General features: G+C 40.9%; 1 protein-coding gene across 2 annotated transcripts in view; it reads left to right on the top strand.

The window, feature by feature from the left end:
• The window catches only part of aopep (aminopeptidase O (putative)), an 83,534-nt gene that overhangs the window by 22,181 nt on the left and 33,845 nt on the right, over positions 1-27,508 (top strand). For both annotated transcript variants that reach the window (XM_065950070.1, XM_065950064.1), the window contains exons 6-13: positions 3,408-3,621; positions 5,772-5,878; positions 12,507-12,609; positions 13,373-13,480; positions 14,017-14,060; positions 16,908-16,968; positions 22,627-22,689; positions 23,923-24,009. In XM_065950070.1, coding sequence (XP_065806142.1) covers positions 3,408-3,621; positions 5,772-5,878; positions 12,507-12,609; positions 13,373-13,480; positions 14,017-14,060; positions 16,908-16,968; positions 22,627-22,689; positions 23,923-24,009 — 787 coding nt within the window. The remainder of the gene's footprint in view (positions 1-3,407; positions 3,622-5,771; positions 5,879-12,506; positions 12,610-13,372; positions 13,481-14,016; positions 14,061-16,907; positions 16,969-22,626; positions 22,690-23,922; positions 24,010-27,508) is intronic.

The raw sequence follows: 27,508 nt of genomic DNA, 5'->3' as shown, positions 1-27,508 counted from the left end.
AAATACTTCTAAAGTAAGGACCTGCAGTTTGCCATAAATTATCCCACCAATGTCGGGTCAATAGTGGCTGGGACACAGAAGGTCTACAGAGTGTGAAAGGAATTCTAGACAGTTCAGTGTTGTTATATGGGATGAGATGGAGAGAGAGAGAGAGAGAGAGAGAGGGAGAGAGAGAGAGAGAGAGGGAGCATTCATTTGCACCTCTGTGACCCCTCTTCAGTTCTTCTGTTGAAGAATAGCTCGCCTCTCACGCACAGATCCACCTAAGCCCCTCAGGGCACCCACAGTCTGTTACGTAAGGCAGGAGTAAAGAATGCTCCAGAAAAGTCTTCAGCCATGACCTTGGCTTTGACTGAGTTCTCCTATTAGCAATTTTTTTTTTTATAACAGCACTGTCTCAGGGTCAACAGTCACATGTCCTGCTAAACATTTATATTTAACAATAATGACACTATTAGACAGTAAAATGAAATAATTACATTAAAGCTCAAGGTGGTAGGCGCCCATCTGCAATGAATTGTTCTCTTTTGATTATATGTTTATAATGTACAGGATCCTTCTGGATTTATTAAATCAAATCCATTACACATGTGAATCATTATGTATAATCGTACTTAGTTTATACAACTTTGTACCATGACATCAGCAAAACATGTACCCCCCCTTGGATGTGTGTGGAAAGGATGTGTTTATGAGTAAATAGATAGATAAAGCGAGGTTTTCAATTACATTTCTTTGCTACTTGATACCGTTTAGCATTAGCATTGGCAGCCTGTTAGCACACTGTATCTGCTTAAAGCCTCACAGAGCTATTGCTTTAGCCTCTTTAGTCCCAGTTTGTATCTGTTGTTTAGAGCACCAGTTCAGAGTTCAGTGCATATGTGTTTTAAAGACAGCGTTGGATAAAGTTTGTAAACACAACATTTAAATCAGGGCCCCTCCTCCTGGGCTCATCGCCCCCAGAAGCACAGTACGTCAACTGCAGTACTTTACTGTTTGTACCTACACTGAAAGCTACCTGAGAATAGGCCTTTTACATTTAAAGCAAATAGTTTAGCACATTAGCTCAAGCTGACTGTGTTTGGCACCTGCCTGTCCAACACAAAGAAGGCCAACTCTGCGTCACACTCATTTTGGAAATGAGCCTTTTCTGCTTGGCTCATCGTCACATTCGGACAAAAAGTTCCCTTTATGCTGCTATGTCAACATCAGCTATATTCACCGGTTTGAATCGCGTCCAATCACTGAAATGTGTCCACTTCTAAACTCACCTGCAAGCTGTCATTGGCTGGAGGAAACACACCCGCTGCCCACCCTATTAAAAAACAACCAACCAAAACAAAACATTAAATGACTGGCAGAGGACAGCGTCTCTGCAGACACTGTCACCACAACACATGTATAGAGGCCCATAAGTCATGACTGAGAGGCATTACTTTTGTACAAGTCTATATTTTATTTTTTTTGTAAAAAGCAAATCTATTTAAAAAAAAACAACAAAAAAAGTCTTAAAAATCAAGTCTTAAATGAGCAAAAAACATTTTGCCATCTGTTTCTGGAGCTCTGCACATAGCCTTAGTCAGTATTTATTTGGGAAAATAGTTCTTGTAAAAAAATAATGACAAATCACCAGATGTTTAAATTTAAAACACTCTTTTTGAAGTAAAAGAACACGTCTATGTCAAGAAAATCCCGACCTTCATTTTTTCCTATAAGAAAAAGTTTCCTAACACACTTCCTCATTTTCACAGCAAACTCAAGCCAAGATGCATCCGACAGAGACGTCTGCAGCGTCAATCCTAATTTAGCATCTCAGTATTCTCTGCTGGCAGGAATCATGTGCGGCAAAAGACACTTTCCAAACCCTCATCAAACCTTACATTCACTTCCTTGATTGTGAAAACAGGAAAATTTGAGGGGAAAACCCCACATTTTGAACATATCCTTTATTATTCAGACATCTAAAATGGAGACTTGCATGTATAGAATAACATTAGAAACTCACATTTGATAACAATTATCCTGGAACAGCTCGTGGCCTTATTCCCTTACAGGCTAAAAAAAACTAATGAGCCTTTTGAATAGTTGTGTCTCAAACACACACAAACACGCGCAAATACTATACACAGGCACACTGTTAAAGTTATCACCTCAGCCTCTTTTCTTCCCTGTTACTAAAAGTACTATCAGGCCTTATTGTGTGTAATTTAGTACGTGAATGTTGAACATATTGTACGTGTTTACAAGAGTGCACAGAAGGAAACACTTGTCTCTATATCTACAAACACGTGAGATGCACTTTTAAATTTGATCTCAAGCAGAACCATATGTTTAATTTCCTTGTGTGAAGTGTGGGAGGTAAATCCCAATTAACATAATTGCTCAATAAATCAGTCATGGCTATCGAGTTTAAACAGATGCTTGTAGTTTTTTTTTTTTAAATATAACCATTATTCAAGCTTTGTCTTCAATTATTTTCTTTTCATCTCTATTAAGATCTTTAAAGATTAAAGATTTTGGTTTCATAATTATCTTGTATAGTAAGAAAAAAGAAATCTCTAATTACAAAAAGTCTTCTGTGTTGCCTTGAAGTCGTCTGTAGAAACAAAGTGAAAGAGGTGGAGTGGAAACTATTCATTTGACCTTTATTTATTTAGCTATAACAACAGCAAGGCACTTAAATTTTAACTCGTTTTTACCCAGCATGATGTGTCTTGCTTAATGTTTGCACAGGGCAGTTTGGTTCGCATGAACACTTGATGACTAAGCGGCCCGATTCTTGACATAATTTATAAAATGTAGGAAGGGATGGGCAGTAAGTGACTCTTGTGCTCATTAGTTGACACAAGTTTGTTCTTCTTGTGTGGCGTGATCAGGCTTCATTTTCCTCTAATCATAGGTGTGGAACATGGCCTTAGTCACGCTTTGAACTTTTTAGACAGTGGTAGTAAATCTTCATCACTTCACTTTTTTTGGTCAATGGTAATTTCCATTGAGTTTACTTTCTTGTCTTTGACAGGCACAGTCTAGGCCTGGGGATCCGGCTGAAGATTTCTTCCTTTTAAGAAGGCAGTTTTTTTCTTACCAACTTTTGCTGCTTTGCTAAAGTGCTCATGATGGATCTGCCGGATCTTTGTAACATAGCAATAAGTAAGGTCTTGTACCTGCTTTTTGTGAAGTGTCTCGAGATAACACTTGTTATGAGTTGACGCTATACAAATAAATATTGATTGATTGATTGATTTGACATCCTGAACCTTCCCGAGTATAAAAGCATTTTCATCCTGTATTCTGATCCTTTTTATCCCCAACTTATTTCTCATTCATTCCCTCAGTTTTAACAATTGTATGTGTTTTTGTTCCCGTTGTTCATTCTTTATTTCTGTTTTTTTTTTCTCTCTCCACAGCCCGCATATCATTTTCCTATCCCAGAGTGTATTGGGCACAGGGAGTTCTGGTTCTGGAGCCAACAGCCTCTCTCTGTGTGGGTCCAGGATCTGCCACGAGATTGCTCATTCCTGGTTTGGTTTGGTTATTGGAGCCAGAGACTGGACTGAGGAATGGATCAGTGAGGGCTTTGCCACCTACCTGGAGGACATAATCTGGGCTCACGCACAACAAGTTCAGTATAATCGCTGCCTGAGGGTTGAGGATACAGCTTTTTAATGAAAATGACGTGTTAAAACTGTTTACCAGAGATAAATCAATGCTATAACATGAGCTTTTACATGTAAATACAACAGCTTAGTAATTTGTGAATTTATTTGAGCTATTTTGAAGAAGTAACCTTGAAATAGAAATGTTAGGGTGACTATCCGTCCTGATTTGACCGCGGGACCGTCCCGTTTCAAGCTCTGTGTCCCCACAAATATCTATAAAACACTAATATGTCCCAAGTCCTTGTCTCGATTTTAACCCATTGAAATACCAAAACAGTACGCCATGCTTACAACACTGATTTGTTTATATACTGTATATGTCAATCGATGCCGTTGCCAAAGCTGTTGCCTTGGCAAACATCACTAATGCGCCACGAGTCGAAGTTCAACACTGATTCGTCTGTACATGTGTCAGTCAATCTCGGGGTTTCGGCTGTTGCTTAGCTAGCCAGCTAATCATATAAACATGAACTTGCTGCGTAACGACAGGTAGGCTAGCTGTCATGCGTTTTTTCAAAGAGCTCCAGGAGAGTTACAGCTTCATTCATTAAGCACTAGCCAATGAGTATGCTGTGTTTTGCGCACATTGCAAGTATCCATTTTCAGTCGTGTTAATACAAAGCCATATTAAAACTATCTAACACAAACATCTGGCGCAGGCTGGACGTAGCACTGTTTCAACCCACTTCAGTGAGGCAAACGCTGCTGACAACTAAGCAGCCTGCTCACGGGGGGAAACTTTACCTACCACCTTGAGTGACCAGTGCAGGTCACCGAGCTGTGGCATCGATACTGCGGTGAAGTGCAAGTCTCCTGATTTGGAGTTTTAAAAATGTGGATACCCTAAGAAATGGGTCAAGGAAATCACTGGCTCCCTTATAAACATCGCCAATGTACAATACTGGGCCTGAAACTGGCGTCTGCCACTTCCACTGCAAAGTTTGTGGTCTCAAATAACAAACTTGACAGGGGAATGTGGGCACCGGTAAACAAACTCGTACCCATGTGTAGGAATATTTCAGAGGCAGGGGACTTTGTGATGCAGACGGTGAGCTGGTGAATTGAAACAAAGTTGTATATAAATTGCTCTGACACATTGAATTCAACAACAAAAAAATCAAACATAACATTGACAGATCTGTTTTATCAAAATCATTCAACTTGGCAGTTATATTTTGAATGTGCGCCTGTAGTGAGACATATTCTTTAAGTGCCTGAAAGATGTTTTTTTTTCCTGTACTGCTTCAGGTTGTTGCCAGGATTTTCAGATGTTATTGTTCTGGTTGGAATCCATTTAAAGTAGACTTGGCTATTTCTTTAGTCTCATTAAACCATACACAAAGCAAACAAGGAAATAGTCTGTAAAGACACCAATTCAAGTTTCAAAGCAATGAAGCCCCAAAGAAAAGAAAAAACTACTTTTGAAGAGTTGGCCAAACGGAGGGAAAGAAAGAAGTACCTGGGTTAACCTTTAAACAAAGCTGACTTACTAAGAAGAAAGTAGACTAGGCTGAACCACATTAGTTGTAAAAATGTGCTGCCACCTTCTCGACCTTAAACAAGTGAAAGCTTAAAGAAGTACATAATAGATCAGAGAGAGCTCCAGATGTACTTAAAGTAAGATCTCGCAATGAGGCATACCTGCAGGGGGAAAAAATCTGATTTAAAAAAACAAGACAAAGAAAAAGGGTGTAGTTATTGGCATGAATCCTTTGCTTGCAACACTAATTTCAGCTTTAATGAGGGAGTTGACATCTATACAGATCTAATCCTCCTACTTGCTTTCCCACACCATCTTAAGTCACACAAATGTTTTTTCTTGTGTCTGCGCCGTTGCATCATGTCGACTTTATGACACAAGCTTGGCTCTAATATAAACTGATCTAAGCCGGCCTGTCATTGTAAGGAAAAGTCAATAAGACACAGTGACGGATACAGACAGTGCCACTACTCTCATGTGTGCAGAGTTTGACTTTTTATTTGAGCTGTTTCTTTCCATTTTTGCTGATGAAACCTTTTTAACTTTTCCTTCTCTGTTTTCTTTGATCTACCCAAATATTTTACCCAACAACCTCTCTCTCTCTCTCTCTCTCTCTCGCTCTCTCTCTCCAGCTCTCCATTCAAGAGGCAGCAGAGCAGTCTGACCTGAAGGCACTGCTGAGATGGAGACGACTCTCTGATGAGCTGCAGAACTCAGAGGAGGCACTTCAAATCCTCAGGTGTGTGTGTGTGTTTTTTGGTCAAGCATATCTGCCTTAATTCATCCTCCGCTGCTGCCTCTATGGAGAAAGTGTCTCCTTGTGAATGGTGAAACAGCAGCATGTTTAAAAACCAGAACACATTAACTGACACGAAGTTGACCCCAAATGCTGAATTTTCCTTTCCCAATAATACCTTCATCACTAAATATTAATAGAGGCTTACTTTAGCTAAACCAATCTAAATCAGTAACCAGTCTTAATGTTGATGATCTGAGTGCATTGTTCCGCAGAGCCATGGATCGGTATAAATATGACACCAACAGGTCCATGGCCAGATTTCAGATTTCCGGTGCAGAAGCTATTGGCTGTGGGCTGTGTTGTCCCTTACTCTCTCCTCCCAACATTTCCTCTCTCTCTTCAGCTGTCCTGTCCAAAGGAGGCAAATAGAAACCTAAAGAAAAAAAGAAAGAAAAAAAAAACTCAGGATACTTTAATCAATTTGCATCAGACCGACTTCTTCTGTATTTGAATGAATCGTAAATTAATCTCATCGTAGTCTGTGAATCCAGATTTGAATTGTAACTTCTTGTAAAGGAGAGACTCACACCCCTTTAAGCCCAACACAGAGAAGGCATCACTGATCTACCAATGACTACTGTATCAGTATCAATGCCTAGGATACTTTAGTAACACACTATTTTAAAGTGTAGATAATTCTTCTCTGAGCTACACGTCTCTTTGGTCTCGTCTGCAGAGTTCCATTCTTAATATTCTGATTGGCTTTTTTGCAGATAGTATTTTCATAATAATCCCTGTTAACGTCTACATTAGGACCACTTTTACACCAAATGTGTTGAGTGTCGCTGTGACTTTCATGGAGTGTATGCAAATGTATTTTTTATTTTTTTTTATTTTTTGTTAAATGTGGTTAAAAAAGCTCATTTATCCCTGGCAGAGGTGGATCTTAAAATCATACTGAAGCTTGTGCCGTCTCTGATATGGGCAAGAATTACAGTATGTTCCATGTTTCTGTTGTTTGCATTGTTCCTGCACATTGTTTCATATACAATATCTCATTGTAAGTTCAAGATAGACATTAGAAAAGAAAAAGTCACCAATTCAAGGCAATTGATGATCTATTGCAGATCAAGCAATGCCACACCTAAAGCACACAACTGCACAAAAAGATGACTCCTAGGTAGTGACTCATAGCTGTTAAAAAAGCCAACGGTTAACCACAAAACATTTGATTTACCTGTAAAGTAACCACAAGCACACCGCAATGAAGTCTAGTCATACACAAGAGGATATAGTGCAACAAATGTCAAGGCAGAGAGGAACATGTTTAAAAAGGATGTTTTTAAGGTAGGAGAAGGTATGTTCAGTTTTGATTGTGTCTGCACGTGCAGATGCACACGTGAGCTTCAGGGTTATACATTCCAAGAGTGCAGGTGTGGCAGGTGTGGCGAGTGTATCCCGATGCACTGTGCTGTCATGTCTGAGAAAAGCTCTGCACACAGGCACAAACAGAGAGCGCGCACAAACACACAAAGTCTTCATCTGATACTGACAATGTAGCACCCACACCCTGTTTGTTTTATCCAGGGTGGAAGCACCGTGTCATTGAGGGATTAAAGGTGTAAAACCCACGCCTGGAGTTAACCATTTAAGAGGAGAAATGTTAACATTTTGTAAGGATTGTAACATTGATATACTCCCTCCTTAACTGCGGTTAGCACTTGTAGCATTATGTGCTATTGGCATTCACGCTTGTAAGAACATGACAGCAAATCGTTAAGCTATTGATTTCACGGCTCTTCTGCTTGGCACTAACTTCTCTCTACGTCGCCTAACTAATAATGCATGTCATCTCACAATTGAAACAGTTAGGATTGTTTTCAGAAGTCAAATCAGTTCAGGCTCTTTTCATTAGTGCAAGCTGTGTTTATGAGATCTCACTAATTGGAAAAAAAAAAGGTGATGTGTACTCATCAGTTAAAAGAGTTTGAATACTTCATGGTTGACTTTGTTCATCGATATGTAACTGTTTCCTGTTTAAAACCTACAGAATATTTTGTTAATTCTAAAGTTTCAAATTGAAACTAATGCGGATTTTGCACTTCTGTGATGCATGAGATTTTCTGAGATGGAGAGCAGTGAGTGAGTGAGTGAGTGAGTGAGTGAAAGGGTTAAACATGAACTTGAGAACCGTCTCTGTCTGGAAGTGTATGAGGGTGTTCCCCTATGAGGCAGACACAGGGCGGTTTGGAGGATCAGGATTAGGTTTCTCTGCACCTGACGGGGTTAAATCAACAACAGAGAACTAGCATCTGAAAAATGCAAACAAAACATGCACACACACATACACAGAGACGTCATGCTTGTACTCAGGGATGTATACTTGTTTGACTCATGGTATTGAAGAATGGCACGCAAGTTAAAGTCATTTCTAATCCTCACATCTCTTGACGGCAATGTTAGCCCATGCTGAAGCATAAATGAACCCTGTTACATACATTAAAGTAATGGATGAATGAACACAGTCTGTGAGTCTGGTGTAGCGTTTAATATGCAAATGAAAAGACTACATTATAAAGCATCAGTAATCGTATGATGAGAATAATTATAATGAAGTGAAGTGAAGTTTATTTATAGAGCACATTTTAGCAACAATGACATGCAAAGTGCTTCACAAAAGACATCCAGAGTATCAAATAGAAAAAGAAAATCACTAAAACTAACCATTTACAATTACAGAGAAGATTAAATATGACAATATTAAATACAATTTTAATGGAAAGATCCAAAATAAACACAGAAATATGACATTAAGCAAAAAAGAAAAAATCAAATACAAAATATAAATAACCGCAAATGTGTAATGGTGACGTCATATTTCAATGTGTTAACACTCTGAAGTCCCAGACTTTTGAGTCTTATCTTCCTGAGGTCAAAAGCTGACCCTGATGAAGGCCACAAGCCAAAAGGCATCGGTCTAATATGTTGATAAAGTTGATCTTAGACTAGTGTTACTGGAGCTTGTTGACCTCTTCAAGTCTTTCACTTTTCATGCATCTTAGTAGTTGGTGAAGTTGTGCCAAAAAATCCTCTTTGACTCTTATCTTCCTGACAGACACAGATTCACCTGCTGGTCTTTGCCTGATTATTATATTCAGAATCAATAATAAATATAATAATAATAATAGTTCAAATACATTTTATATAGGATTTTTGTGCTTCAAATATGATGTGGAATTATAAAATGAAAGTGGATTAAATCAACACAGAAGAAAGACAAATACAAATAGCTGATCATAAAATAATTCATAAAAACCTTCCAATCAAAGACAGTTAAAGGAGAGGATTCTGTGGTCTTGGTTTAGCCGATCCTAGTAAAAGTTGAGTCATGTCATGATCATACAGCAAATATATGTGAAGTAGTTTAAGGGTTTTGTCATTTCTGTATATTTTTCAGAGTCACCGAAAGGGTCTGCATGATTCTGTAGTTATGAAGTATTGCTTTGTAACTGAGAGAGTCTTATTGTGAGCAGGTCAACTGGATTAGTAAAGTCAAGGAAAACATATTTTTCCCCATGTTTTGAACTATTTACATGATCATTTACATATATTTCTAAACAACAGACACCAGAAGTGCTTTTTATTGGATGCAGAAATGTTCAAATGTAATAAAAAATGTATTTTTGTGAAGTTCATTGCAACCATATCCTCCAGACTTCAGTCATAGTTTGACTGCTATTCCAATTTCTGGTGTGGGCTAGACTGCATGCACATCCAAATCCTGATGTGGCTCCACTGTTTCCCATTATAACTGCGGGTTAAAAACATGGTATAAATCAACATGAACTGGTTGTCACAATGCACAGAGAGATGTTAGAGAGGACTTTGTGAAGGGGAAAGAAGAGAGCAACAAACGGGATGTTCCGAGAGATATGCAAAACCTCACCAGTAAACAAACAAAAACACACACACACACACACACACACACACACACACCCCGTAAAAAGGGTAAATGGCAGATTGTGTTTGCCAAGTTCAGTGGGTCACAATCTACCCCCCCCCCTCGTGATCCAGCAGGGGCCCTGGTGGCCAGCGTTTATCAGACCAATTCAGATGAGTTATATTTAGGGCAGCATGGACCAGACGCCATTCTCCCTGCTGATTCACTGGGCTGCTGGGAGTGCTGCACTACCTTATCCGGTTTCCACAGTCAACCCAGTGTAATTTGTCAGGATATGGCTCACGAAGCTATAAACCTCTGCGTCCCTGCGCGCGTGTGTGTGTGTGTGTGTGTGTGTGTGTGTGTGTGTGTGTGCGTGCGTGTGTGTGTGTAAGTTTCACATTAAGCTCTGTCAGTAATAGCTCCTGATTTCCTCCCGTTCTTTTTTCTTTCTCTCTCAATCTCAGACACACCCAGGTGTATGCATGGCTACACACACACACACACACACACACACACACACACACACACACACACACACACACACACGTGCACGCACAGACAAACACCCCTCACACATGGCCCTACGAGTCAGATAAGAGCACCATTTATTCTGCAATACATTGAGCTATTGTGTGATTCTCCAAGGCAGCGAGCAGCGATTCCTCTTAAAGCTGTAGTTAATCATCTCTGACAAAGAGAGACGGCGAAAGACGAGGATTTACACATCCATACATCCCTTTCTCTGGACAGTGGGAAGGGTGGAGTTCCTTTGTCTAACATGGCACTGATGAATCAACATTTTTCCTCGCTGTGCTTTGCCGCCGGTATCTCTGACGCATGATACATGCACTTTTTTCTCTTCTGGAAATGCATGTTCTGTCATTGTTTTTGTGTCTTGCCCCAGTCCCTTTTCTCTCTCTGTACTTCTCTGTCTCACACACACACACACACACACACAGACACACACACACACACACACACACACACACACACACACACACACACACACACACACACACACACACACACACACACACACAGACAGACAGAATTTCCCGGAGATACAGCACGTCCTGCTGTCTTAAAAATAGTCTATTTAATGTTATCTGCAGTAACAGACAGACATGGGCACCACGGGCAGGAGACCAATGTATTTCATAATGCAGCTTCAGCCACTAGCCCCCTAATGTTTAGCAAATAGATTTTACTGTTACTCCTACCTCTAAATTTTGACGTGCAGCGTTCATTTACAAACACGAAGCTTCCCTACTGAAATAATCCAAAAAAAACAGACTTGGTATCGACATTTTCACATGACATGCACATGCACTGAAGAAGGAAACGCATTCGGTCGTACGATGAAAGTGTCCAGTCGAATTTAGAAATTCCAGGAAGCTGATGACTTCCCTTCTCCGTCCTCCGAGCAAACAAAACATTCCTGTCTATCTCCTGTCCGCAATTCTTCCCACACCGCCACCCTCTCCTCTTCTTCTCCTGTATCTCTAATCTGCTTCATCTCTCCCCTGTTCCTTCTCTCCTGGACAAAGACTCCGATAGATCGAATCGTTGACTAACTTGTTGCTCACGGCCGAAGCCTGACTAGAAAAATTACACATTGACACTTTAAATCATACATGAATCACTGTGAAAAAGGCTTTTGAGTGTGTGTGTTTGTGGTCTCCCTCTTCTGTTGTGTGTTAATGTGCGTGAGTGTGTGTGTGTGTGTCTGGCCCTGTCAGGAAGCGGCCCTGTGGAAAAGTGCTAGCCTGTGATGAAGGGCGTATTGATTGGTGGGCCAGGCGCCTGGCGTATCGACTTGGCAGGAGGGTGATCCTTCAAGACCTTCCTATTGGCACACTGAGTTAATCTGCTCAGCCTGATCAATACAGGCTAACTGAAACTATCATTGCACAGCATCCCACGTCAGCGCCGTGTTTGTCTGCCTCTCATTGGTTTTATGTGTTTGTTTGTGTGTTTATGGAGGTTGAAGGGATGATTTGTATCTGTGTGGCAGGAAAAGAGAAATCTAGAGCATGCCTCCTTTGTGCCTGATGACTAAGGGGGGGGGGGGGTTGTTTTTTTTTTTTGTGGAAGTGTTATATGTTCGCTCAATGAGTCATGGGTTGTAAAGTAAAAGCGCAGCACTGTGAGGTCATATAAACAGTATAGCACGCTATTATAAATCTGCAGCCTGATTTCAAGCCTGCCTCGGGCTTACTATGGCAACTTGGCAACATGTTCGCCATTGAGAGGATCGGCTGAGTGGCTGGATTTAATGTTGCTGACAATGTATTCCTGCTCTGCTCTGCAGAAATTGTGGTTTTCTAAACTAAAATGTCTGTTAGAGTGGGATAAAAAAAATAAACTCTGTTCTCAGTTTTTTTTTTTTTTTTTAACTCCAACCAGCTCAGTTTGAACTCTTTTTTACTTCTCTTTCTTTGTCTGTGCAGAACAGAACTCTGTGTGCACCCATGTATGGAAGTCCTAAGCAGACATGCATCCCTACATTTTATTTACTTTGTTTTCCTGTGATAGAGAAAAAATCCAGCTTTGTCATTTCAACTTAAAAGATAACTGTCAATTACTCATCATGAGAACATGTCTGGATGCATGGCCACTAACGGCTTACCTATCTTACCTTCTTTTGTGTCTCTTCGTTTCTTTGCTTTATTTGTCCTCCTGCAGACCCAACACAGAGAACACCGGTCAGGTCAGTGAGTCGGGCGCCTCCATGGTTAAACATGCCCTCAACCCTGACAAAGCCTTCATGCAAGTCCACTACCTCAAGGTGAGATAAATGGGGGGAAAAACAAGAAAGGAAAAGGACAACGATGTTGAAATAGAAAGAAGGAAAAGTAAACGAGGAACAAAACCAACTTAAGAAAAGCAATCCTATTCTTCTTCTAGAGTACATTTTGCTGACAACAGCACCTTTAATGATTGTAGAGGTTACTTCAATGTAAGGTTGTCATCATTGGTTGTTACTTATTGATACCAGGTGTTCTAAAACGATACAGCCTCTGCTATTGCAATGACCGATATTATCAAAAAGTACCAAAACTTCTAAAACAACAGCTCTTCAGTCATACTTTGAACCCAAAGCTGTCACGAGTTAGAAACCCCAGCGGAGCATTTAAATTCACCAGAGGACTCATCCGGTTTATGAGTGGCAATTACTACTGCTACATTTTTGGGGACAGCTGAAGAGACACTGCCTTCGCACTGTGAAAATACATTTGCAATGTTTTGGTACCAAAAATGTTGCACAATGTGTTTTTTTTGTGCAATTAAGACAGAGTGCAGGAGTTTGCTTGTCATGTTTGGTTATGAAAAAAAAAAAAGAAATAAGCAAATATATGCTGCTTCGCACTTCTGTTGTTGGTGTGGTATCGAGACAGGTTAGCTGGTATCTTTTGATTTTTACAAGTGTTGTATTGACGTTTAAAAGTCTGGTACCCTGACAACCCTTCTGCGATGCTTCTTTGTGCTGCTATTGATTGATTGATCCCAGTTGTTGTTTGTTGTCTCTCTTTGCCTTGTCCTTTGTCCAGGGTTACTTTCTTCTCAGGTTCCTGGCCAGCCGAGTGGGAGAGCAACAATTCGTTGACTTTTTCAGGTCATTTGTGAAGAAATACCACGGGCAACTCATTTTGTCCCAGGTGAGTGGTGCGTAGTATAAAAAAAACTCATTATTATTAAATTAACTTCACAGAGAATCTTGTTGACTTGCAGCTTCCTGAGAGGGCCGATAATGAAATCTAAGCTCAGATTTGAACTGTTTTGATGACCTGTCTCTGAGGCACGCTGTTATTTCCATAAATTAATTGGAGGCTGATTTGAGCCTAATTCAGTTGAAACTTCTCTGACATGCTCTTAAAATTGATCACCGCACACCAGCTAAGCACCTTTTCTGTTTATTCTGCTGTGGACATGAAGCTGAGTGATCACACCTGGAAGTTAGCATGTATGTGTTCGTGTTTGACATGTGATGTTTTCCACCTGGCTCCTGTTTCTTCAGTGGCAGGCCGAGTCTTCTGACTAAATAATGGATGCTACATAAACACTGTTTGACCTTGTACGCCTGACTAAAGATCAGGTATGCCTTTCCCTCTCTGTTTTTTTTCTTCCTCCCACACCTCTATTAACGCCTCCATTTCTGTCTCTTTTTTTGTTTTTTACAACTTTTCTTCTCCAGGATTTCCTGCGAATGCTGCTGATTACCTTTCCCGATATGGAGAGGTATGTAAGTGGTTATGAGCAATGCTTACAATGTGATTCATGAATAATGAAAAATAAACTTTGATGCATTAAAACCACTTTGGTTTCTGCTCAAGTATTGGTAGGCTGGTTTCCAATTCCCCCCCCCCCCCAAAAAAAAAAATGCTTTTCATCATTTTTCTTCTTGAACTTAGCGTTTTTCTTTCTCAACAGATGTGACTTAGTCGTTTTTTCCGTCAAATACACGAGTACGTGTTGATTTAGCCTCTGACTAACACGCTTCTGCTGTGAAAACATGGCCAGCAAAAGCTTCCAACACCAATCCTGTTAAGAGAGCAGCCTCATCCCCTCTCATATTAATTGAAGTGTAAAAGGATAACTGCTCCTCCTGCTCTCCTCCTCTCTCATTTTCTCTCTTTCCCTGTCTGCACTCGCTTAATCATTCAGCTCTCTATTTTTCCTGATTGCCTCATTAACCTCTTCTTCTCCCTGTCTATCTGTCCCTCTCACTCTCCATGTCTGTCTCTTACTTCCTCCTCTTTTTTCTCTCTTCTTTTGTCACCTCTCTCTCTTCCTCAGTCAGCGCCCGTTTGTTTTCTGTGAATGTGGCCTTCTTCTGCCTTTTGTCGGTCATGTGGAGTGTGGTGCCGCTCTAGCAGGGATTGATTGAATTAAACAGAGGGAGTTGGGGACAGTCAATATTTGGATTTGATGCCTCTTTCAGTAAACACTCTGCTAGAGGAGTGAGAAGAGACACTCAGACAATGCTGAGGGTCAAGGGCACCGTTTTGTTTTGCAGGTAGCATATCCTGCCTATTCCTTTGACTAAATTAGTAATTTCACAAGTATAACACTAAACATGATAATGATTTACACGCGTTTAAAAAAGTCAATGCATTCATTGATTTTTGTTAATAAGAAACCACTCTCCTGGCAAAACAGGCACTCCTTTACTGTACAGTATTTTCTCATTAATCACCCTGAAGGTGAACAACCAATGAAACAAAATTCAGTTACCACGCTCAACATGAAATAACTTGTCTCCTCTGCTCTCGTGAGACATAAATCTTATTTCCATCTAGTCTTATCTTGGTACAGTATCTGACAGGTTGTGTGGTGTATTAGCTGTATTACCCTTTTGTTTTCCACACAAGAAAAGTATCCCAGCATAATCCCAAATAATCTCACTGTATGGTTTCTCACTGGCGGCGCCGCGGCAGATGTTTAGTCTATATATACCGTCTTTGATTCACCTCCTCATGCCAGGATGCCAAGGGTGGAAATTTCCATGTGGTGAGCTCAATGATACAGTTTTTAGTGTCCACCTTCTGTACAAATTGGTGCTTTACGTAGAGTAATACCTCTGCTATTGCACTGTAGACTATAAAGAGATTTTTTTATGAGCTTCAATTTACTGAAGGACCACTCTCCACCTGCCAAAGTTGCAAGCACATATACAATAGGAAATGACGCTCTAGACTTTAATAGTGTGTGGAAGCAAGGAGCACAGCCTTGACCTTTTTTTTATAACAGGAAAAAAAGGCAAGTCCCTCAAAACTATTTTTAAACACTCTGGCAGTATTCAGACTCAGTTTTAGACACTTTTGTTCCAAAGTTATATATTTCAACTTCATATTAAACAGATTTTCATGAAACCTGACACAGACATTCACACATTTGGCCTCTTCAAATCGACCTTCAGCTCAAGCCATGGAGAGGTGGATGAATCAAATTGTTACGGATGCAAATTGAGCCAAGAGCAGAGCCTGTCAAGTTGAGTGTGACATGTCCTTAAATGGCAAATTGCTGAAGTTGAACTTGGGTTGCCTAACAGGTACTTATCAATGATGAGGACATTACCTGCAGAAGATAGCTTTTCAGCACAGCCTCTGTTTGGAGCATCGGGCCAGAGCAACCAACATTGAAGCTTAGCTTATCACTGCTGCTGATGGTGTTAAAATAAAAGGTTTTCTTACTGGCTAAAAGAATCTATTTTATTTGAAGAGCACATTATATATGTAACACACAGATCGTACATATTACAATGATTACAGCACAAAAATGACATCTCTATATCCATGTGAAATATATAGTTGTAATAAAGTACTTATTACTTTTTTTCTATAATTAGAAAGTCTTGCTGGTTCTTCCAGGAATTGGGTCTTTAATATTTGACTGACCTACTTGTGACTCTCGGTGGGCAGGACTGAGTGTGTGGCTGTTAAAAGTGCACGAGGTTGTGTTCATGTTTGTTACTGGGACATCATTTAAACACAATATGTTTAAGTATTGTGTAACAAGCAATAAGATGCACATGTGCATTCACTTGAGATCTTCTTATCTGCATGTTCTGATTGGAGCAACGTCTTTAAATTATAGTTTTTTTTTTTTATAAATGTGTGACTTCACTAATCGAGCTCCGGATAGAAAAGCACAGGTGAGAGAAAATGGGAACGCAGAAACGTAAATTACAGCGTTTCATTACAGGCGATCATCACAGATTAATAAACAGTAACAGCCTCAGACTAGACAAGTGTGGAATTTTCCTTAAAGCACAGGTGCTCTTTATATAGTGTGTGTATATGTGTGTGTGTGTGTGTGTGTTAGCTGCACTCTCACACACATATACACACTGTTTGCATTTGTATAAATCCAATTCATTGTCTGTACATGTCTGTTTGCTTGTCCTTGCATTGGAAAACGGGTGTGCCCCTGAGTTTTTTGTTTAAGGTGTTGGCCTAAAGCTCTACTCCACCATGACATGAACAATATTTTCCTGGAGCCATGTTTTCATTGGGTGTCTTGGGCAATAGGAGTCATTGCTATAATAATACGAATAATACTAACACTTGTGCCATTGTGTTGCAGAAAAGGCCTCACCCTCACTGCTGTTTATGCAGACTGGCTTGATCGACCGGGAATTCCTAAGGTATGAAGAGACCGGCTCACTTTCTTGATATTTACTGAAATATAGAATTTGAAAATGTTGTTTTTATTTACCTTACTCATCATATAAAAAATATATATATAAATGCACATTTATCAAAGACACAATGCTATCAGTGCTATTGATTTAGTAATATGTACTTAGACTTTGGCACTTAAAATTCTCACCTCCTCTTTCACTGGTTTCATGTTGCTACAGTTTCTATGAGATCAGTAATGTTTGAGGTAAAGCATTAAGATGACACATGGCTGTTGAATTGAAGTTTGTATGCCGACAGTCAAAGCAGTGTGTATTCAGACCTTTTGCACATGGCGCATGCATGCACACATGCGTCTAATGATAATTTCACAGACATGTTCTCACCAGACTGGTTTCAGATTATGGAGGCGATTAGATCGTTCAGTCCCCATTTCCCTGAAGGTTCATATTTGTCTCAAGGAAGTCACTCTTAAGATATCTAGACACCTACCATGGAAATATCATCTTTTTTATGGATAATGTTTGAATTTTATGTTGGTAGGTCACGGCACACTGAATCTAATTATACGTGTCACATGTCATTTTAAATTCATTTAAATCTGTGGTGTTGTTTTTGCACCCTTTTTGTCGATCACAACTTCACTTTTACTTCAGTTCTCTTTTGCTCTTCCTATCATTTCAGTCAGGGCAAAAGCTAAAAGAAACAAACACAAATAAAAAGTATGCAGAAAAAGTACCATATAATAATTCAATATCTACACTTGTGAGTGTTGGTTTAGCTCAGTTTGTAGAGCGGGCTACGTGCAGACATCATAGTCCTCACTGGACTCCTGGCCTCTCCTCTACACATTATGATGTTCCTCTTCGGCTGTCCTAACAATAAAGGCAAAACAGGCTACAAAATAAATACCATCAATCTCTTCAAAACGTCATTACATGTTCAGAGATGGCCTTTAGGAGACGTTTGTGGTGTGTGGTGAATCACTCGTCATTTAGAGCTCGCTTATTGTTAATGAGAATACAACATTGAACTATCTGACTGGCTCTGTTTTGGATTAGAAAGCCACATGCTAATAATATTACTCACTGTAGGTACCTGGAATTGAAATAAAAAGTGAATAATCACTGTGTTTAATATCATTATATTCACCTAGACCTCAATGAAGGTTATGATATTGTATTCACATCCAGTATAAAAACCTGCAGTGTTTAATTAAATTTCATGTACAATGCTTTTTTTTTTGCTTTTAAGTGGAGTATGCCGTACGCTTCGCTCCGAGTTTAAAGGAGAATTTGTCTCTGTATTTCACAGCTGTAAATAGCAGTGTAATGACGCTCATAATGAATATTTTGCCACTTATTCGAAGGCGATTTATACATCTATAATGAGGTGTGACTATTGCCAGAAGGCATTTTGAAACTCCCAGACAGTGATGCCGTTCCCTGATAACAGACAGAAAACCTGACAGCGACTGGAGGAAAACGATTATAAAATCACATTTACTAAAAGAGGCAAGGGCAAGTTTACTTAGATATAGCAACAAGGCCGTTCAAAATGCTTCACACAAGAGATTTAAACATAATGACATGTTGTGTAAAAGAAACACATGAAAAGAGAGTATTTAAGGTTATTGAAAGGTGCCAATAAAAATCCAAAAGAAGATTAAAAAAAACAGTTATAATAAATATAGTTATTGAAGCTCCTGTGAGCTCGGTTTTGGTGCCTTGTTTTGATGTTATCCTGTAAATAGTTTAAGTAGCGTTTGATGATCAAAAATGTATAGCATTTAAAACTACTATACATGGGGTGCCAAGTGCCAACCTCGTTGCTGCTGGTCTGGTTTGTCTTTGTAGCTCATAAAGAGTCAGCTGTGTTAATTTCAGTCTGTTCCATAACCAATTAAAGACTCCTCACAGGAGCTTTAAAATGAATTAATAAAAATAATTGAATAAAAAAGGCAGCTGTGAGCAGGCGAGTCGTCAGTGCAGATTTATAAAAACATGTTTCAGCGACCTGCAGTTTTCATGAAGTTTGTTCTGTATGCATCTCTGCTCTTCATGTTAGGTTGTGACTCTGGGGACACAGAGCAGACCTGTCCCAGACGACCTGAGCGCTCTAGGTGCTTCAGAATGAATCAGAAGATCACTAATGGATATTTAGCCCTAAAGCATTCAGAGCTTTTCAAACCAACAGTCTTTTTAAAATGAACCGACAGACAGGGAGCCAGTATGAAGACCTCTGAACTGGAGTCACGTGATCCACTTTCTTTGTAATTCTTTTGCTCAGCATCACTGTTTGTTTTAATGAAAAAAGTGAATCGTGACGTTTTATCCTATCGCACTGTTGTTGAATCCTAACCATCACCTTTGCTGCCAGACTGATACTGTATCTGGACAAGGTGAAGGCTCTGCCTGTGCCCTTTAATCCAGAAAGACCTACAGCCCCAGATAGATACTAGATACACACACACCCCCACTTGCACAATCAATCCACTTTTACAGCTTCTTCAATTGTCACATCTCCATGGTAACTGATCTTAATTACCACCGTGTGTATGTGCATGCCTAAATGCGTGAGTGCTTGTGAAGCTGTCTGGGAACCTTCACCTTCCAGATTATGTGATGATGTAACTGGAGCCTTTCAGGGGCCTCTGGGGGCTGTGTGGAGGGGCTGCTGTTTTCTCACACCTGATTGGGTGATGATGGCTTTGGCTAAAGTGTTCTTGCTGAGGCTTTTTTTGAATGTTTAATGTGCCAGTCACCTGCTAATAAGATCAGCCGGATCGATTGAAGCATTTTACAAATGCAAGTGCTTATCTATAATGTATACTAGACACAAACACATTTCTCAAGTCTCTCTCTCTCTCTCTCCCTCCCTCTCTTGCTCTCTCTCTCTGCCGCCCATCTATCGCTACACAATGCGAGTGAATTGGAGAAAGGCAGGAAATGGCCTGGCCTAATAATAAACAATGACATTCAGTGATCCTGGAGTAGGAGATGTGAAATGGGAAGGCCACTGTCGGCCTATTTTAGACCTCAGTGTTTAGATGAGTAAGCGCTCCCTTTGGGATGAATGATCACGGCTGAGATACTTGGTTAAAATAAAGACTACTTTTGATTTACCAGTTTTAGGCTTCGAACTTCCCCTGATATCTGAGTCTTTTATTGAACATTTATTTAATCAGAAGAAACTATACAGCAGTACAGTTAACAAAGTCTCTTACAAACAATGAGCATCCTTCAGAGAGCCAGACAGATTAACCCCCACATTTTCAGCCCTAGCAGCGTAGAAACAAGTCTAAAATGGCTGATTAAAGTGCCAATTACTGGAGCTCAAACTCTCTTAGTCAAATCAACAGGCTGGCTGTCAAACCTCAATACTTTTTGAATAGAGGAGCCCAGCTGTGTTTGCAGCATTGGAGATTAAAATCTTCAAAATCCACAAAGTGGTCACCAATTTTTGGTCTAATTTTAAGTCTCTATCCTTCTTCTTTATGGAATTGTTCAACAAGAATCCTGATGCTTTACTTTTTTTTTTAGAAATCTACAGTTGATTTTGTTAAGGCCAAATTTATACTATTTAATGTGACAGAAGCCATACGTGGAAATGCATCCATACACTTAATTTACTCTTTTTAACAAACCAAGGCTGAATTGACCTCATTAGTGTGGGCAGCTTACACGTCATGGTGCTGCTCTATCGCAGTGATCAGCCTATTGTTTCCTCTTCTAGATCGCCAGAAAATGACCCCGTATATCATGAGTAAACAAGCTTTGTTATTTCTAAATATGAGAAATACATTAATAAATTAATCTGGTCTGATGGGGAAACTATGAAGCCTTGATCTCTCAAAGCACCTGTTAATGACTTGTTTTCACAGAAAGAAGAAGGATACATTTCCTCATGGGCTTCAATTGTTTATACAAAACTAAATAATTAGTCACATACAGGTGTGTGTGCAGCTTTATGTCTACAGAGCAGCAGACAGCTACATCAATGTTGTCATGGTAAAACTTATATTTTAAGTATTTTTGCACAAACATTTAATTTTCATTTAACTTAATGTGATTCTATTTGAAATTTGGATACTTTTTTTAACTTATCTATTTTAACCATAATGGGTCAAATATTTATTTTTTAAATTTATTTAATTTGTATTTATTTTTTTGGAAGGAATCTCGTGACCCCTTGCGGATCCCGACCCCCACTTTGGGGACCACTTATTTATAGGATGATTTTTAAAAAGCTAATAGTAATTAAGTAAGTAGTTTTATTTAGCTTTAAAAGAAATCAAGCATTGAGTTATAAGCGCCGACTAAACTGGGTATTGATCTCAGCGTGATATAGCGCCTGACTCAGACACGTCACAAATTACTCCTTTAACCCGAATGATTTATCTGCTTCTTATGTGTGTTTATGAGTGAGAGGTGCAACTCCTGATCTCATATTGATCCACCAGAGAGACTACACAGGCGGGGGCGCGGGCTGAAGAGAGAGTTTGAGGGAGACAAAAGCCTCGCTATTCAGGGAATGGTAGCGGGGATCTAAGCAGCAAAAGAGTTATGTGTGGTATCCTGTTACACAATGCCAATTTACTGCTTCAACACTCACTACATTCTATACAACCCACTCTACACCTCTGTGTGTGTGTGTGTGTGTGTGTGTGTGTGTGTGTGTGTGTGTGTGTGTGTGTGTGTGTGTGTGTGTGTGTGTGTGTGTGTGTGTGTGTGTGTGTGTGTGTGTGTGTGTGTGTGTGTGTGTGTGTGTGTGTGTGTTATTTCTGCTGGAGTACCTGTATTATAATACAGAGAGAGAAGAAGAACTTGGGCATGAAGTTACAGTATTGAACTTGGTGTGTGTGGCTATGGTAACGCTAAATTGCTGTGTGTGTGTGTTTGTGTGTTTGCGTGTGTGTGTGTGTGTGTGTGTGTGTGTGAGCTTTGTAGATCACTCCTGTGTTTTTGTTTATGTATGTGCGTGACTTGGGTGAGTGAGTGGTGTGACATTACAAACATGTTGCTTGCATCCTCTCCTGTCTTTCTCCTAGCTGACACATACACAACACTCACACACACACACATTATGAAAAACACACACACACACACACACACACACAAAACCCTCCCGTCATCGCTCTGATATGTGATTCACATCACTCGAGCTCTTGCTCTGCTGAAAGCCTTAATAAGGTTAGAGAGTTAGTGCCTACTAGCTGCTCTCTGTGTGTAGGTGTGTGTGTGTGTGTGTGTGTGTGTGTGTGTGTGTGTGTGTGTGTGTGTGTGTGTGTGTAGGTGACTGTCTGTTCTTTGGTTTCTAGTTGTTCAGTAGATTTTTCTCCCTCCTCCTCCTCCTCCTCCTCTCCTCACGTCTCTCTTCTCCTCCACTCTTTCTCTCCTTTTCTCTCTCATCCTCCGGAGTCAAATCGCGAGTTTCCGTCAGAGGAACAAGTGATCGCGCTTCCACCTCCTCCTCCTCCTCTTCCCTCTCCTCCCACTTCTCTTCTCTCTACCTCCCCTTCCTGCCTCTCTCTCTCTCTCTCTCTCTCTCTCTCTCTCTCTCTCTCTCTCTCTCTCTTTCTCTGCCTCTGCAAAGCATTCCACTCTGTCCTGATCACTTGCCCCCGGCTCACTGCTTTCCCGTCTCCTCTGTCGTTCGTTCAGTGGCTGTACGAAAGGAGCGCCGTGTGGTCACAGACGAGACTGGTGGAAGAAGTCAAAGCAGAGGTAAGTGCTCTCTCACCTCCTTTTTTTTTTTTCTCCTACTCTCTTCTTCTTGTCTTCAGGGAGTGGCAGACAGACTCAAGGGGGGAGACAGCTTAGATTTGACATATTTCACCACAGACTCCATGATTTGATTGTCATCTGATCTCATCACTGTCTCTTTCCCTCATTCGGTTCTTCTGCCACTATTCCTTCCTCTGTTTCTGTTTTTCTCTCCTGCTCCACATTCACACTCCTCCGTCCAACCTCTGTTTGATACCATCTCTTATCTTCACCTCTTTTTCTCTCCATCTACCTTTCTTTCTCTGCCCGTTTCACTCTCTCCCTCTGTCTGTGTCTGAGCGAAGTGCGGCACACAGCGCTGTACATCTGTTGCGTGTCATTCTCTGCTGCCTATCAGATTTCCCATAAAGCTCCCATGTTGTTCCTCATAGCTCTGCCTATATTGACTTACTCAGTCATTCATCTGTCCTTTTAAAGAAATCACAATCAAACCTAAAGAGAATATTTGTCAAAAAATAAAAGGAATGCTTTTGCATTTCAGAAATGACTCATTAACTTATTCCCAGTTTCAGTGTTTGGAAACCTTACTTTTTTTTTTCACTTTTCCAATTGTACTTCGGTGATATATTTCTACTGAGATGTAACCTGAAGTGGAGGACAGGAGATAGAGTTTGGTCTTGATAGTGATTGGCTGTTTAATAGAGACCTATGGTGTAGGGAGTAGCTGCGCTCCAGGCTCCGTCACAGCAACATACTTCCACGATTACTCTTTTGTCTCAGCCAGCCGTTCCTGTAGGTTTTATACGGAGCACAAGAGAGCGCTGAAAGGTCGGAATGAATGCCTGTGTGTACAACAGAGGGAGGTAGATACTGTTGTGCACGTCCTAAGAGTGTGCCTTCTAGTGGCTTGTTTAGAGTGTGTATATGCATTTCCCCTGTGTGCCTCTTTCACTTGAGAGATGGAAAGAGGGCCTTAAGTCTGTTTATGTTTACTTTCTTCTGCCCATTGTGACCACTCACTCTTTCTCTCACTCCCTTGTTCCCCCTTCTTTTCATCCCTGTGATTGTTACATCTCCCTGATTACTTCCCCCCTTTTCCCCCTTTTCTCCTTCACACCGTCTGATCCCGCTGACTCAAATCCCTGCCACTCTGTTGTCTCTCTACCTCCACGTTCCCTTCTTTTTTTTTTTCCCGCCTTCACCACCTCACCCTCCTCATCCTCCCTCCTGCAGGTTGTAAAATGGATTCTCCTCAGTCAGAGTCGTCAGGGGAAGGGCAGAAAGCGGAAGAGAATAGAGCCCAAGGTGAACTACAAAGAGGTAGGAGACACTCTCGTGTATTAAGACCTCTATACCCTTCTTACTCCTGGAAGTTCCCCCTTCCTTTAAGGAAACTTCTACCTTCCTATCTGGATCTTTTTCTCTCCAATTCTTAAGCTGCTCAGTTTTTTTTTTTTTGTGTGTGTCCCGACAACACAATTATCCCCACTTCTGTTTATGTGTTGTGTCTGCGAGCGCAGACAACCCTGTACTTGTTTAAGTCTGTGTTTATGTCGTGTTGTCCTCCACGTATTTAACCTTTTAAGACCGTGTTTACATCACATACCTTCAACTTTTGTGTGTGTTTGTGTGTGTGTGTGGTCATGGCCAAAAGTGTGTGTGGGAACCGTTTAGCCTCGTCATTTTGCCTTTGAATCCAGCCTCCAATCTTTGATGCGTCTCTTCCCACACTTTCCTGTCAATTTGAAGATTTTACAACCAAATAAAAATGCTGCAAAGCGCAGTAAAAATGTCCCAAAAAAAGATGGTTTTGCTGGTGTGTAAAGTGTTAATTAGGCCTCTCCAGGGACGGTTAATCCCCATCTCTCTCTAATTTACACTGACACACATGCACATGCACACACACACTAACACACGACTCTATCAGTTATGAACGCACACTGATCTATAAGCCAAAGAGGGACAGAAGTCATTAGAGCAGCTTTTATATATCACTCTCAATATGCTCATACATCGGAAAACTGCAGGAAACATTTGCAGAACCTCTCGTCTTTTGTACAGATCATTTCACGGCATGAATAAGTAAGGTTAGAGCCCCTGGGGTGTCTTGAATTACATTTTGGAAGCGAGGAAATAAAACACTCATTCATTGCCAAGAATATTTTTGTATTGAGCGACTTTTGAGGGCTTTACATTTTCCTTTCAACACTCCAGACCGCAGCTTTCAACAGACGTAATTGTAGCTTTATTTATAAGCAGAGGCACCTGGCTTCAACTGTACCTGAATTCAGAGATCTCTTCCAGAAACCTTACAGTGGGGCTGGATTCTTCTGGGTTATATTTTCTGTAATTCGTTGTTATTTAGGATTCAAAGTGAATGAGATGCCTGCAGAGTCCGCAGCCAGTGCAGCCCCCCCCCCCCCCCCCCCCCCCTCCTCTTCAACCACCTGATACCTGCCGTCTGGCATATTTACAATGTACACACACATACATGTACTTCTAAGGGGGCAGCAAAAAGGGCCTCTTCCTGTGGAGAGGGGGCCTATGAGTGCTGAAATCAGCCTCATGAAAGAATAGCCAATTACTGTCCACTTGGCCGTACACAATAGTGAGAAAAGAGGAGGGAGGGATGGATTGAGGCGAAAAGGGGGGGGGGGGGGGGGGGGGTTATAAGGGCGGGGCTGTGGGAGGTCAGCGTTTGAAGTTACACCATAAAAGCCATCCTGAAAGGAAACACTAAGTGACCCCTCCACCCCCTCCTTTTCCATCCACCTCTCTCCCCCCTGTGGCCAGCGCGCTCTCTCTCTCTCTCTCTCTCTCGCTCTCTCGCTCTCTCTCTCTCTCTCTCTCCTCTCTCTCTCTCTCTCTCTCTCTCTTCTCTCCTCTCTTTGTTTCTGTGTAGCCCCATGGATAGACCAGGTGTATATTATATTACTCCTTCATGTACTTCAAACACCAAATTTCCACCCGGTCCCTCCTCTTTTCATCTACCTCCACCTCCCCTTCACTTTTTTTTTTTTTTTTTCCCCGTGACTGCCAGCCTTTGCAAGGACTATAAATCACCAAACAGACCTGATCTGCAAAAGGTGGAAAGAAGGTGGTTTAAACACAGGAGACAGGAGGGTAGAAGGGGAAGAAGAAAAGTTCAGAGGAACCAAGGAGATGAAGTCACCACTTGAGAATAGAAGAACAAGAGTGAAATATGAAGAAAAAAATAACACTTGACGCCACTGCTGGGCATTATGCTCCCCCTGTGGTTATGTTATAGATCAATTCGAAAAGGAAAGGGAACATTTTGAGCCACAAAATGATGCACTTTGGTGGAAGAAATGAGAATGGAAGAACAATAGAAGGGCATGTTGTGATAAATTAACGGTATAAAAAGAGAAAATAAGGATTTTTTTAAAAAAAAGGGTAGAAATAGAAAGTGGTACAGATGGATTCTTTTGAAGCTGAGGATTGACGCAAGAGTGAGACTAGTCGTGAGTCAGAAGTTGATGATTATGTATTCCAGTAAGGTAATGAATCTGTTACGGGAATTTGGAAATGGAGAGCAGAGTGGATATCTGAAGAGATGAGGGCAGCACACGACAGATGAGATATTACAGGACTGGTGTAGGGTGATGATAGGGCGGTTAGGAAGAGTGGAGTAAGATGGCGAGGGAGGAAATAGAGAAACTTTTAGCGGGTATGGAATTAGGCAGAGCCGGGGGTCGCATTTAGCACTAATGACATCATGGATGATTAGGGAAAAATGCGCACACACACACACACACACACACACACACACACACACACACACACTCCGAAAAAGCTATAGATGCTCTCAGTGAACAGAGCCAGACACCCCCTGCAGAGCAGCTATAGATCTGGTCCATTTAATAGAGCCAAAGTTTTATTACCAACTTCCCCTTCATCTGTTGTGTTATTGATTCACAAGCATCTTACTGTGTGCGTCTGACTTGTGTAACGAGTGTGTGTGTGTGTGCTTGCCCTGAATGTGCGTGTGTCCAGTCGTTGTGGAGGGGTCTTGCAAAGGGATATTAGTCACGCCCCGTGTGGTAATGGGCCTCATTTTGCTCTCATTTTCATCCGCGGTTTTCCGTAATGAGAGGGTCCGTCTGCCCCTGCTGATCAGGACAGGAAAGCCTGTAGGGGGGGGAAATAGCTGTGAATAGCGGGATGCCTTGGCTGACTTTCCTGGGAACGACGTGCTCCCCCCCCCCCCCCCTGCTCTTACTGTAAAGATGAGATGTAATTGATCCGAGTCTTGTATTGATCCTACCGGACTCCACCGTTAAACGACTCATAGATGATCGATAAGAATCACAACAAACCTAATCATTCCCTGAAACCTCCGAGTGCTGCCTTGCCTTATAATACGTTCAATATTCTGTACTACTCCCATGCAGGCTGGGCTAAGTGTCTGACAGATTCATCACTTCTAACATTGTTTGAACTCCGGCATGACAAAGTCAAACCTCAAAATGTAACTAAAATCAGACTGTGATGATTTGCAAAAGAGTGAAAGCACATATTTAGTTGACATTAGCACAAGACAACAAATCAAATGTTTAAACTGAGACGTTGTTATTATTTTTGGAAAATGATGTGCCTATTTGAAATTTGATGCCAGTAACATGTTTGAAAAAGATCGGGATGGGGTCATGTTTACTACTGTGTTGCACCACCTTCTTTTTGTAGCCTTTAATGTCACCTATGGATGATGAAATCCCCAGATTCTTTGAAATTGAGAAATCTCTACTTGCACCAGTGCAGTCTTTCGCAGTGTGATGAATTCCTTTCCCATCCTTACTTT

Source organism: Labrus bergylta, chromosome 2 (assembly GCF_963930695.1).
Source record: "Labrus bergylta chromosome 2, fLabBer1.1, whole genome shotgun sequence".
Lineage (NCBI taxonomy): Eukaryota > Metazoa > Chordata > Actinopteri > Labriformes > Labridae > Labrus > Labrus bergylta.
Note: the sequence above shows the minus strand (reverse complement) of the source record. Positions and strands in the feature narration are given on the sequence as shown.